The sequence below is a fragment of the Vicugna pacos genome, chromosome 22, assembly GCF_048564905.1.
Source record: "Vicugna pacos chromosome 22, VicPac4, whole genome shotgun sequence".
NCBI lineage: Eukaryota > Metazoa > Chordata > Mammalia > Artiodactyla > Camelidae > Vicugna > Vicugna pacos.
The window spans coordinates 21,604,064-21,618,333 of NC_133008.1; the positions used below are offsets into that span (position 1 = coordinate 21,604,064).

The following is a 14,270-nucleotide window of genomic DNA, read 5'->3' on the forward strand; positions in this document are numbered from 1 at the left end:
TGACGCTTCTCCCAGGGTGCCCCTGGACAACATACTCTGAGGTTCTATGCCATAGTTTTCTCCTCTGCTAAATGCGGATGACAGCAGTCTCTGCTTCCCACTGGATGCCCCAGCCTGGTCCAGGGTCCACCATCTCCTACCCAGATGTTTTCCTAACCACCTCCCTGCCTCTGCCACCTCTATTCCTGTCCCCCGTCCCCAGGAGATCTTTCTTCCCCCAAGGCAGCCACAGAGGCTTTAAAAACCTCGGTCCTGCCTCAGGACCTTTGCATGTGCAATTTCTGCTGCTTGGTGCCTCTCTTTCCTAGCTCAGCCCAGGCCTTGGCTCACGCACTACATTAATGAGGTCCCTGTCTGAATGTATCTCATTTGTCTGTTTACTTGTCCATTGCCTACTTCATGAAAGTATACTGAGAGCCTCCTGAGGGAGGGCCTATGTTCTTGTTCACAGCTGTGACCTTAGCACCGGGCACACAATAAATGCCTACTTAATGAAGTTATCTGCCTTTTGCCCAGCAGCCAGTGGGGGCTTCAAATCGTTCTCTCTTCTCCTCATTAAAGGCCTGTGGGAAGAGTCTGAGCAGCTCATTCATACTAAGGTGTAAATGGCTGATGGGCCATCAAATTCTAGACATCACTGACCTGTATATCTGTCTCTTCCCTGAACTTCTGCCTGAGCTGTGTGAGGGGCCCACTATAACCCTGATATTCCCTCCATACAGGGACAAGACCCTGAGATCTGCCAGTCACAGAGGGTGGCTCAAACCCTCAACAGACTCTGATCACAAAGCTGGCCCTGACACTTGGCCCCTAGACATACTGAACCAGAAGAACTAGTGTCTCCTCTCTGAGCCTCAGTTTCCTCCGTGGGGAAAAGGGGGTCAGGAAGGGTGCTTCTCTCCCAGGGATGCAGAGGGGACAGAAGGCACTGGGGACAGAGCTGGCACTCAGTCAGGTTGGTCCTTTTTCTCTACACCACTTTTCCTGGTTAAGTTCAGTGCATGGGGCTCTAATGGTGAATTCTCAGTCTTGGGTGTGTGTGTGTGTGTGTTGTGTGTGTACATTCAGAGCGAGGAGCTTTCCGGCCAGCTGACCTGGTTCAGAGCCCAAGCAGCCAGGCCAATTCAGCAGGGTTCTGAGAAGGCTGGGAATCCAGCACCTGTCTCGAGGAAGTCCTTGGGCAACAGCTCAAGTTCTGGCCTCGCCCTGGCCATCTGTCAGAAGGGAGACCTGCTGGCTATGTCTGAATATGGAATTTTCCCATTGTGGTTCTAGTGTGGATCACAGTGCCATTTTATGGAGGGGTAAACTGAGGCCCAAAGTGGTTATGTCACCAACCCACAGTACCTTGTGGAGGGGGCTGGGTCTGGGTGGCTTCCAAGTCTCTGGGGGTGCCAGGGCAATGTCCGTGCCCCGCCCCCACGCGCTGTCACTTACCTCCAGGGGTGCAGGCCCAGCGAAGGGCTGCAGGGGCTGCAGGGGCTGCTGGGGCTCAGCAAGGACGGGCTCTGGCTGCTTGGAGACAGACTGCAAAGAAAGAGGCCAGGGACGGTGAACCTGGCAGCGGCCCCTGAGTGTGGCCGAAGAATCTGGAGACGGGACCAAGGCTGTGGTTTCCTCGGAGAAGGGGCCCAAGGCTGGGGATTCTGGGTCTCGCGCAGGCCGCGAGGGCGGGGCCAAATCGATGACCCGGGAGGACTCCCCGGAGGCGGCGGTGCGACTCGGGGTGACTTGAACGGAGACAGGGAAGAAGGGTGGTTGTCAGCCTGCCCCTCTTCCCCCTCCCCAACTCTCCCCTTCCCGGGCCAAGCACTCACTCGAGGGTCAGCGCCGGGATGTGCAGCTTGTCCCTGCGGGACTTCATGCCGAGGTCGGGGCCGCGTTTAAGCAACGAGGTACCGATGCCCCCTTCGTGGCCCCCAAACCCTGATTGTGGCGCAAGCAGACGGACAGACAGACGCGGACGCCAGGACCGCACGCCTGGCAGGCGCGGCAGGCTCGGAGAGGGGGTTGGGCCGCCGAGGGCACGGGGGGCGGACTCTCCCCGCCTCGAGGCGGGGCTCGGAGTCCCGCACCTGCGCGCAAGCCCAGCCCGGCAAGAAAGGTCGGGTTACCCGGGACGCAAGTCGTGGGTGTTAACCCCTCCCAGGGAGGGACGCCCTATGTGCCGCGTCTCGAGTCCTCAAGCCTTCCGAGAGGAAGGGCGGTCACTACCTTCTATGCCGGCTTTATTGCTCCATCGACGGGCCCCGCCCCCTCCCGGCCTGGCCGGGCCTCCGCCCTAGCCCCACCCCCGGGGGGGTCTCTCGGACCCCGGAACTGAGCGCACCCCGGCCCTATCTACCCACCCGCAGCCGCTCAGCTTTGCGTTCCCCGCCGCCCGTGATGGGTATCAGCATCTCGGCGCACACCAGGGGTCCCGACCACGCCTCCAGGCCTTTGCTTCCCTGGGTTCCTTTACTAGGAGCCTCGTGCCCCTCATTCATATCTGACTTCAGACCCACCAGCCCTCCTCCGCGAAGCGGTCCCTATACATCGACCTCTGGAGCCCCAACCCCCATCCTCCTTGCTCAGTCCAGGTCCCCAAGGTTTGGGGTTGTCTGTGTCTGTCCACGGCCTCTTTTAAATCCTGGTTGGATCCAGTCAGGCACACCGCCAGTGGCAAAGAGTAGGCAACCCTTAGGAGTCTTTGTCCTGGTCCTACTCTGTGGCCTGGGACTTTGCCCTCCATATTTCTGACTGATTGACCGTCCACCATCCCGCCCCCAACCTGGGCAAAGGCTGGGGACAGTGCCTGCCTTCCCGGCAATGTTCAAACCCGGCCCCTACTGGGGCCCTCAAGCTGCAACTACCCCCAGCCCTACAAGAGGAGATGGTCTGGGCGTGGGGACCATTCTGACCCCATCCCCACCATAAGATTTCAAACTCTCATCCAACCCCCAGGACCTCCTCCTCCTCCTCTCCCTCCACATCCCCTATGTTCACTTTACCCCAGCGACTCCCATCTCCATGCTGTTCTTCCAATGCCAAGCTGGTTTATATCTCAGGACTTTTGCCCATGCTGTTCTCTCTGCCTGGAATGCTGTTCCCCCTAGACTTTCCCCCTGGCCTCTTCTTTCTCTTTCACATCTAGGCTTAAATGTCACCTCTTCTAAGAGGCCCCATATCTTCATGGTAAAGCCACCTCCCAGCCCTCTCTGTCTCTCTCTGTTTAATTTCTCCCCTGTGTAACATCACAACACCATCTCTCTCCCCAGGAGAGTGAGAGCACTGCGGGCAGGGTCCAGCATTGATTTGTCTCCATGTCCCCTGTGCCTGGAACAGGAACCAGCACATAGTAGGCCCTCAAAAAAAGTTTGTTGAGTGAGTGATTTCACTGAGGCTCAAGGGAATTCCCACCCCCAACTCAGGCAAACGCAGCCCCCAAAGAGGGAGTGTCTGCACTCACACTCCCCCAGAACACCAGCACAGGGCAAACTCCTCCTCCTCCTAGGCTTTGGTTTCCCCATCTGTCAAGTGGCGAAGGCACTGAACGAATGTTCTTTGAGCTTTGCGGATCCAAAAATGCCAACCTTCAACAACATTAATGTGACACTGAAGGGTATGATTTTCTACTGGTGTTCCTTGAAAGAGAGTGAGCTTCCTGTCATGGGAGGCATGCAAGCTGGTTCCAGGATGCTTGGTTAGAATTCTATAGTCTGAACTCTGGAAGTTACCCTTCCAGGTTGGATGCCTTTGAGCCAGTGATGCAACTCTTTTGCACTTCAGTTTCCTCATTTGCAAACTGGTATGGTTTATACTTCACCTCCCAGCCAGTGGTGCACATGTAAAGTACTTTGCAAACACTGGGGTCAGAATCAAGGTGAGAAGCTTTGTAGTCATTATTAAATAAATTCAGAATTTGGAGGCTGCTGCTGAAATTTCTATGCCCAGAATCATAAGGCCCCACCCAGCCCACTGGCCCCAGGTGAACTCACCCACGTCCCCGGCGCGGTAGGCTCAGCTCCTTCTGAAATGAGAAGAAAATAGGGGTCATTCCCAAGGAGACAGGCCCTTCACGTTCCTGGCCCTCCTCATCTCCATTTGGCCCCTTGCTCACCCTGGGTTTCAACCAATGCCCGTTTTCTGCTCACCCCACACACTGTACACAGCCCTGCCTCAGGGCCTCTGCACCACCTGTATCCTCTGCCAGAACCACTTTCCCTCCCTTCTGGTGCTTGTTAATTGAAACTCATCCCTCAGGTCTCAACTCAAGCATCCTTCCTCTAGGAAGCCCTCTCAGACTCCCAACCACCTCCCTGCTCAACTCCCCTACTTATATTAAAAATAACTTCATTGTTTAAAAAAAAAGAGTTACATTTACAAAGAAGTATGTCAAAAGTGGCTAAATACTAATAACCTGTTGAAGAAAGGGAGATTCCTGAGTCATCCTTACCCTGTCCCCTCCCAGATCTGAAAGCCATTTCCTGCTCACCTTCTGCACAATCTAGGAAGGTTTGGGTCCTGGGTACCAGCAGGGGATGGGGCCACTGACCGGTGACTCCCTATTGAAGACTCTTTTAGAACTCAGCAAGCTGATCTGCACCAACCCTTTATGTCTTCTCCATATATAGGGCAGAGAGCCCTGTGCTAAGGGTCCACTGTGACCCCAGAGTCCACCCTCAAATATGGCTTGCCCAAGAGGGTTTTTTAATTTTCAAAAGGCTGTGTAGTACAAGTTTAGAATACGAGGACAGTCGGACCTGGGTTCAGATCTATTATCTGTTCCTTTCTGGCTGTGGGATTTTGAGCAAGTGACTGGTACTCCCCATGCTTTGGTTTTCCCATCTGTAATTTGGAGATAATGTAAAGAGGGTTCTGGGCTAAAAGTGATTCGAAATGATTATTGTTGTTGTTGTGTGTTGTTGTTGTTGTGTAATTGTTGAGTTCAGCAAGGGCCTGCGCAGACTATCGCAATACTTGCTAAATTTTACTCACATTTACTGAGCCACTATTACGCACCAGGAGCAGGGGCCTTTTTATAGGCGGGGAAACTGAGGCGCAGAGGACAGCCACTGCCCTCATCTCTTGGCGGAGGTGGGGCCTGGAATCCAGGTCTCTGGACACTTGCTCCTCTACACACATACACATACACAAACACGCCAGGGCGGTCGTGTCGAGGACACACGACTATTTTTACCGCGGTGGGCTCAGGGCTGCCCACATCCAGAGCTGGGCGTTTGTCATGGCAACCAATGACGTCATCAGCCCCCGCAGCCAACTGGAGGGGGCCGGAAGCTGCTGGGCGCAGGATGACAGGGCTGGGAGGGGTTGACAGGGTCTCCAGGCAGGGGAAGAGGAGGATCTACAGGGGGTGGGGCGTCGCCCCGAGACTGGACTCCAGCTACTTTGAGTTCAGAAAACCGAGTCAGAGACGTTCAAGGCGGGAGGAGGCTGACCTGCGACCCTGAGGTCTCCTTGTTTGTTTGAATACCTCCGGGGACGGAGAGCTCAGCATCATTCAGGGCAAGCAGTCATAGACCCAGAAACCACTACCACCACCATTAGGGTCTCCTTTGGTCCTCTCCAATTGTTATGAGATCTTATGCCAGCTTCCTCCTCCCCCTACTAACCCGCGAAACAGCGAGGAGCTGGGGTCTGAACTCAGGGGTACCTTTTGCACCCACACATCATACACATCATCCCAGCCATTTCCTTCCAAAGCCCTGACAGTTCTGAGTTCCCAGTCTGACTCCGCCTATCTGGGTTGCGTGATCCCCCTAACCAAACAACTTCACCCCTCTGTGCCTCAATTTTCTCGTTTGGAAAATGACCCAGTTACACAGGGCCCTGGGAGGAATCAAGTAGCAGGCTCAGGGCCTGGTGCTGGGGGAGGCTTTGATGAATCGGAGCCAAGCCAATGATTTTGTGAGGTTAATAACCACCAATTTAACCACAATTTTTAATTTATTTCACAAAAAGATGTGAAGTGGCAGAGAGGTGAGGGAAAGTCAGCAGCCCCCTGCAAAGGCTCAGTGAAAAGCTGGGCTCACATGGAACTCTCCTGGCACCACCCCCGGACCCTCCGCTCCCTGCACCATCTGCTTCCGCCTTCAGCCCCCTCTTTGCCGGCTGTTCCTCAGGGAGTAGTTCCTGCCTAGAAAGGGGGTGGGGGTGGGGGTCCGACCCCCTAGAACCACCCTTTAAATATAATATTTATGGCATCCTCTTCTGTGCTTGGTTGGGCGTAGTGATCCTGCCTCCTCAGTAGAAGCCTCAGCTCCACTTCAAGGAACCCCCAGTCTGGAGGAGCAGGGCAGGGCATGGACACCCACATACTGGAGGCATTGTAGGGGACCCTGAGGAAGAGAAGAAGCTTGAGGGGGCGGGGAGCCAAAAGGCTTCCTGGAGTGGGGCTTCAGCTTGGGCCAGTGGGCTAGTGGGAAACAGTAGGGTGGAGGTGGAACTCAGCCTGGTGGGCACTAAGCCTCATGGGAAATTGGCAGCTGGAATGGAGAGAGAAGTCAGCAGGGACCACATGGCACCAGCCAGAGGGCTTCCTGGAGGAGGAGAATAGTTGGAAATGGGCCATGAGGATGCAGGATGGACCTTCCAGAGAGCCTCCCCATCAGCAGTAGAGACAAAGTCCTGGCCACTTTCTCTGAACTTGGTTGCTGTGTTTGGGGATCTGGTATTTTAAAATTCTGTCATTTGTGAAACAAATGTCCAAGTGCGTGATGATGAAAATAATGATAAAATAATACTGGTAGCAGTTGTAGTAATAACAGCTTATTTTAACTGGCACCTACAAATGCTACACAGAAGACTGAGCTTAACCTCAACCAGGAAGGGACAGTCTCCATCACTTCCTCTTACCCAGGGTCAACACAAACTGGTGGCCCACGGGCCAAGCCAGGTCCTGTTTACAACTTCTAGTACTCAGCCAACCGCAGGCCATGCATACCACAATCAGATTGGTCAGGATAACCCCAGCTATTGTCTCAGCGGGCCAATCAGCACCTGACTCAAGTCCCCTAGCTTTCTCAAGCTTTTCTGAGTCCACTCTGACCTATGGCAAGGATCAGCTTCCAGGATACCTAATTGGCTCCGACCAGCAGGCTGCCACCTATTTGGCCAGGGGCGCATTGGGGCTCCAGTTAAAGCAGTATGTGTGTGGCTGATGCCCCAAACAGAAGCCCTCAGCATCTTTGCACCCTCATGCGCCAGACCAGTTAGAATTCCAGCTCTCTGACTTTTGGTTGTTACTTTCCCTCTCAGCCTCAGTTTCTCCCTTTGAAAAATGAAGCTAATAATCTCTTGCGCTGTTAGAGAATTAAAAGGCATGTACAGTGCTTAGCATTTGCCCCTTAATGTGAGCAGTTATTTATACTTCTGCTATTTTTAAAAGTATTTTCATTGTCTCCTACTTGGTCTTTTACTCTCGGCGTCTCGCTGGCTTCTGGTCCCCTTTCTGGCCCCAACCTGCTCCAGAGGAGTTTTTCAAGTCTTTCAAAGCCCTCAGATCAGGCACATCCTCTCCTGCTCAAGCATATTCCATAGCTCCCAATCACATTCCATAGCTCCCAATCACCCTACGGAGAAAGTCTAACCTCTTCAAAATTGGAGCTGGAAGCCCTGGAAGCAGATGGTCCCCTCTTACACCCCCAGCTCTAGAGCTAAGAAATGGCTTCTAGTTTCCCCATAAACACATATGGTTGCCTACCTCTGGGCATTTGCATGTGCTGTGCTCTCATTCATCTGGGCACTCCCTCCTTGTCTCTCTGCCTCCTTGGATGGAAGCCTGCCAGTGTGGGGTTGGTCTGAAGGGAGAGCCAGACCTGCCTGGGTTCAAATCCTGACTGTCACCTATGCACTAACATCTGGACAGTGGCTATGAGTCTATGAGCCTCAGTTTCCCCTTTTGTAACATGGGACTTGTTATCAGGGAATGGGTGCCTTCTCCCCATGAAACAGGCCCCCACTTTCTGACGTCAGCTGCACCCCCATTCGCCTACCCGAAGGCAGTTTCTCTATTTTAAGAGGCCGCGGGCGGGGCTGGAGTCTATCTGGGGCTCCGGGAGGGGCCAGTTTCCCCACAACACCCCACGGCTCAACAGTCCTGCTGCAGCCCTCCTCTATGTGCAGGCTCCCTACTCCTGCCTTTGGCGTCAGCCCCTCCTTCTGCCCTCTGGCCCCACTGCAAGCCCTGGTGGGTCTCTGCCTTGCAGCTCTACCTGCACCCTCCCTGACCCCCAACCCAAACACACAGGGCTCCCTTCACCTTTGGACAACTTCCCAGTTCTGCAGCCCAGGTTCAAGGCTGGCCTTCCCCAACACCCCTGCCAGCCTAGCCCACCTCCCCACCCTTATTCTTTCTAGGTTCTAGCTTTCCTCAGCCTCTTTCATTTCCCCAAACATCTACCCTCTGCCCTGCCATCCACGGCTGCCTCCTCTGTCTCAAAGCCACCCAGCAACCCTTGGTTCAGGTGCCTTCTCCAGGGATGCTTGAACGCGCCCCATTGCTGCTGACCACTCTGCAGGGTCACTGCTGCTCAGGCGTTAGTTCCCCGCAACAGAATAGGGAATCCAGGAGGGTTCCAGAGAGTGAACCCCCCCCAAACCCACTTCCTCAGAGTAGGACACACAGCAGGCAATAAATGTTTGTTGGGTAAATGGTGAATCCCAGGTTCCCTCCATTTGCAACTGGTGGCTTCTTAAGGGTGTGGTCTAAGCCCCAGAGGGAAACAGTTAGATTGTCTGAATTCCCGTTGCACAGATGGGGAAACTGAGGCCCAGAGAGATCAAAGGAGTTACCACCTGGGATCACATGGGTTCGAATATTAGCCTCTGCTAACCCTCACACCTATGTTCTTCTCTCCTGGTGGCACTGCCTCCACACAAACCCAGAGCCAGAGGACAAAAAAGTGCCCTCATAGTGAATGGGGAAACTGAGGTCCCGAGAAGGAAGAGAGCCTCCCACCATCCCACCCCCAAGCCCCACAACCAGTTGGTAGTGGTTTGTGCACCAGAAAGCTGGTTAAGGGAGGTGAACTGAATCCCTGCTGGACGACCTCGGGTTAGCGACTTTTCTCCAAACTGGAGCTTCAGTTTCCTTATTTGATGAATGGGCGCCTGGACAGCTCCAACCTCCCTAGCTTGCCTTAGGGGCGAGTTGAGGCAGGGGTGTCGGGCGCTGCGAAGGCACTAGGCAGGTATTAATGCCCATTAATTAGTATTAATATATCACTAGTAAAAGGATTAATGCACCATATCACTAGCAAAAGGATTAATATAACAATGAACATATAGTGTGCGTTCAAAGGCTGTTGTTGCTCATATTAGAGCTGCTGGTGGAGAGGGCAAAACCCTCAGCCTCCTCCCACGCTAGCGCTTACAGCCTCAGTTTCTCCATATGTCTAACGGGCATACCCTCTTCCCACCAGGCGAAAAGCACTTTGAGAAGCCAGTGGACAAGAGGGAGACTCCGGAGCGCTCCCGGTCCTTCGCCTCAGTTTCCCTTGGCTCACTAAAGCACCGCCCCAGGCACCCAGGCCAGGTCCATCCCGCCCGTGCCCTTCGCCCTCCCGCGAAGGACCCTCACCTGGAGCCCACGGCGCCGCAGGAGGCTCGGCTCGTCCATGGCCCGCTAGTCCTCGCCACCGGCCCGCCCCCGGCCCCGCCTCAGCCTGCCAGGCCCCGCCACCCCACGCCATTGGCCAAGCCGGTCAGCTGACGAGTCCTGACCACGCCCTCCCCCGAAGCCCGTCTCGACGGGCCCGCCCCCTTTGGGCGAGCCTGCCCCGCCCTTCCAGGCCCCGCCCCACCCTGGAGCCTAGAAGTAAACATTTTTCAGTGACTCTTCCAAGAAGCAAGGGAAAGTTATCACCCCCATTTTGCAAATGAAGAAACTGAGGCTCAGAGAAGTTAATGTGCCCCCGATACACAACAAGGGTGAGGCCAGTGAGGCACTCACCTCCATGCAAAATTAAAGAAGGGTCCACAAAAAAATCAGTAATCAAGGTACATAATATTTTAATACAATAGTTTAAAGAGTCAAAACTAATGCAAAAATGAGTGATGAACTATACATCAACATTTTAAGCAAAGACAGGATCAGACTCTGCCCTTGCACTACCCTGCCTCCCACTAATCCTGGCCCTTGTTTCAATAAAACTTTATTTGCAAGAATAGGCAGCCACTTAAATTATCAGTTTCTTTTACGACGATGGCTCCTTTTGCTGAGTGCCAACTGGGCACCCAGCTTAGTGCCTCATGAGGACTTCCTTTCACAGGTATCTGATGATAATTGTTCAGCTTGACTTTGCAGAAGGGAAACGAAGGCTGGGAAAAGCCCAAAGTACCAAGATGGCACCCACATTCTCAGTTTCACTAGGACCCCACTGTCTGTGCTGTTGCAAGTTCCTTGGGTTACCCCACTGTTCGACCTGAGCATGCACGTTCTCAGGTTGGAGGGGACCCTAAGTAGGGTCTCCTGCTAATCGCTGAAAAAGTACTGAAGGATCCTAGCAAGTTATTATGGTGGCCAGATTGAGCACACAAAAATACAGGGCTCCAAGGCAAAATTTGTTTTAATCATATGCATTTTGAAATTGATGTGTAGTTCACCTACCATAAAATGCACCTTTTTAGTATATACAATTCTGTGGCTTTTAAGCATATTCACAGAGTTGTGCAATCATCACTATTATCTAGTTCCAGAACACTTTCATCACCCCTAAAAGAAAGCCTGGACTGATGAACAGCCACTCCCCATTCTCCCTCCCCAGCCCCTGGTAACCACTAATCTGCCTTCTGTCTCTATGGACTTGACTGTTTTGGACATTTCACATCAGTGGAATCATACAAAATGTAGTCTTTTATGTCTGGTTTCATCATACAGCATGATGTTTTCAAGATTTATCCACTTTACAGCAAATGCCACTAGTTCATTCCTTTTTATGGCTGAATAATATTTCATTGCATTGATAGACATTCATCCATTAATGGACATTTGAGTTTTTCCACTTTTTGGCTATTGCGAATAGTGCTGCTGTGAACATTCATGTACAAGTTTTTGTGTGGACGTATACTCTCAAGTCTCTTGGGTATATACCTATGAGTGGAATTCCTGAGTCCTATTATAACTCTTCGTTTTAATTTAAAAAAAAACGAATACACTGCTTTCCAAAGCAGCCACTGTTATGGGCCGAATTGTGTTCTCTCAAAATTCGTAAATTGAAATCCTCACCCTCAGGACTTCAGAATGTGATTGTTTTTGGATTTCAGGCCTTTGAAGAAGTATTAAAGTAAAACGAGATTTTATGGGTGGATCCTAATTCAATATGACTGATGTCATTCTAAGAAGAGGAGATTAGTATGCACACATGTAGGAGGGAGGATCACAGATGGACACAAAGAGAAGTGCCATCTTCAAGATGTGGAGAGAGATGCTGGAAGAAAGCAAACCCGCTGACACCTTGCTCTTCGACTTCTAGCCTCCAGAACTATAAGGAAATAAATTTCTGTTGTTGAAACTGCTCATTCTGTGATACTTTATTATGGCAGCCCTACCAAACTAATACAGACACTTGGTTAAATTTAACTTCAGGTAAACAGTGAATACCGTTTCAGTATATATCCTGCCCAATAAATGGGAAAAAGATATGCTAAAAAGCTATGTGTAATTTATCTGAAATTCTAATTCAACTGGGCGTCCTGTGTTTTATCTTACAACTTTACACTAAGTGGACTTCAATTGGAGCTTGCATTCCCCAGGGGATGGTAAGCTCACACCTTATAATGGCCAACTTTCTGTCTCTGGCTAGTCCTGCCTAAGTATTCTACTGTAGTCCAGGCTGGGGTGGACATGTGACCTAGAGTCTTTCATCCATTTCAGCCACGGGGACTGGTTCAAGATGGAGCTGTGACTCAAGCTCAGCCAATCAGAGTCTTCCCTGGGACTTTGGCAGGAACCGTGGGGAAAGAGAGTTTTCCTGTACCAGAGGTGGTTGGGAGATGTTGGAGGGAGAACCACCAGAGAGAGCTCTAATGCCTATGATCCAACTGGAGAACTCCTACACTGAACTCCTTCCCCAAAGACCTCTTCAATGGGCAATGGGGAGCATTTATTGACTGAATAAATGAATGAATGAATGCAATTTTCCCATGATGAACATCTATCCTTCAAAATTTTCTTTAAGAAGCATCAGAGAACATTCACTGAATGAACAAATAGATTTTTCTTTTCTTGTGAACTTCTACACATCCATGAAAACCCTCCTCAAATGTCTCTATGAGGGACATCAGGGAGTGTGATTGTTGCATGAATAAATGAATTCTTTTCTTGGTAACCTATGTATTCTTTTTTAAACTGAATTGTAATTGGCCAACAAAACTATTTAGTCCAGGTGCACAATATATCGATTCAATATTTCTATACCTTAAATGATCACCATTATATATTCTTTAAAATATCCTCAAATCATCCTCTGAAGGCATAAGAAAGTCCTGGTTGAGTGAATGAAAAATGATCTTGTTAGTTAATGATGCCTATAAATGTATTTGTTAAATGAACCAATGGATTTTTCTCCTTGCCAACTCCTACTCATCCTTCAAAATCTTCCTTAGATGCCCCTCATGGGCATCAGGGTCTCTTGACCACTTGGAGGGATACTCAACCCTTCTTGGGCTGAAGGTCGCTCCCCACCCCTTCACAGAAGGTGGAAGCTGAGGGAGTGGGGAAGTTCTGTGGTTTCTCTGTTACCATTTCCTGGGGAGGGGGGCCTATAACCCTATCCTTCCTGCCTCCCCTTCCCCCCAGTTTGTGAGGCATCTGAAAGTGGGACAGCCCTGGGGACATATCCCAGCTGTGCTTCTGCGGCAGCTGAGAGGACTTCTTGGAGTAGGCAGCAGGCAGGCCAAGAGAGATTTGACAGAAGGTGGGCTGTGGTAAACATCAGGGTGAGCCTCGGGCTATGACCTCAGTAAGATTTGCACCACCACCTCACATCTGGCTAGAATCCTGCTCATGCACCTGCCATGGCTCCCCAGTGCCCTCGGGAAAAAGTCCAGCCCTTCAGCCCAGCACTGAAGGCCCTGGTCCACCCCACTATCTTTATCTCTCCCATGGAGCCCCGGACTCACCATGTTCATCACCGAAGCATGTCCACTGAACTTTTGCCTCTGCTGTGACCTCTGCCAGGAATGCCTTTAAATTCTACAAAGCCAGTTCAAGAAAGCCAGCTCAAAGGCTTCTCTGGGCAGCCTTCTCTGGTCCCCCTCAGAGCCCCTCTAGCTTCTGTCTCCCTCCTTGCCACCAGCCCCTGACCCCAAAGAGCAGGGAGCATCTGGTCAGCTCTGCCCCACCCTCCTTGATATTTTTCCAGTGGCTGCTCTAACTTTGAAGGGACGGGGAAGAGGTGTGACAAAGCAGAGGCCACTAGCAACACCAAAACAGTGACTAATTGTACTGGCTGCCTGATGGGCATAATCCATCTTATCCTCACTACAGCCCATTTTGCAGATGGGGAAGCTGAGGCCTGGGAGGGCCAACTTTGATGGAGGTGGAAATTTGGAGGAAGCCTGGGGGCATGGCCCTTACTCCCAAAGGTGCAAAGTTCAGCCCCACTGTGAGAAGCTCTGTCTCAGGGTTTGAATCCACATCTTCACCCCTGCCCTGGGCCCTGAGTGGTCTGGGTGTTCCTGGGGTCAGTTTCTGTATCTGTAAAATGGGGCACCTAGGGTAAGGGGTATCAGGATCATCGCGATGCGGCAGGTCATAGGTTTGCACATCTCCAACAATCGCTTCCATCTTTCTTTGTTTCTCTTCTTTTTTGTGTCTCTGCCTCTCTCTGTCTCTGCTCCTCCCCCAGCCTCAAACCCACACCACCCCTTGGCCTGGCCTAGGCCCTGCTGCTGGTGAAGGCTGCTCTGTGCAAGGTCACAGGGTCCCTGTCCCCACTGTGCCAGGCCTGGAACACTGCCTCTTTGTTCTCGTGGCTCTGACTTCATGGCCTGCTGGGCGCCTGACCCTGGCCAGCCTGGCTGCCCCTGAGGACCAGCTCTCAGAGGAGGGACTTCCTCCCCCTGCCCCGTCCCCCACATTGGTCAGTTTCCTCAGATGCTTTTCCTCAGGAGACATACTTACCCTGCTTCTTGTCTACCTGGGCTCTGTGAACATTTTTTTTTTTTAGGTGAAAATCACATAACACAAAATTAACCATTTAAAAGTAGGCATTCAGTGGCATTTAGAACATTTAGTATGTAGTACAACCATCACCTCTCTCTAGTTC

The 14,270-nt window shown here is 51.8% G+C and overlaps 1 protein-coding gene across 7 annotated transcripts in view; it reads right to left on the bottom strand.

Moving 5' to 3' along the window:
* Positions 1-9,653, bottom strand: part of MAST3 (microtubule associated serine/threonine kinase 3) — a 37,037-nt gene extending 27,384 nt beyond the window's left edge. For 4 of the 7 annotated variants that reach the window (XM_072947383.1, XM_072947381.1, XM_006199062.4 and 1 more), the window contains exons 1-2: positions 1,818-2,002; positions 1,438-1,527 (exon numbers count right to left, since the gene is read on the bottom strand). In XM_072947383.1, coding sequence (XP_072803484.1) covers positions 1,438-1,527; positions 1,818-1,864 — 137 coding nt within the window. In that variant the 5' untranslated portion in view covers positions 1,865-2,002. Of the gene's footprint in view, positions 1-1,437; positions 1,528-1,817; positions 2,003-3,977; positions 4,010-5,001; positions 5,209-9,580 lie in introns of those variants that run through there. The other 3 variants (XM_072947380.1, XM_072947379.1, XM_072947384.1) reach the window with 2 other exon arrangements.
* Between the last annotated feature and the right edge of the window lie 4,617 nt (positions 9,654-14,270).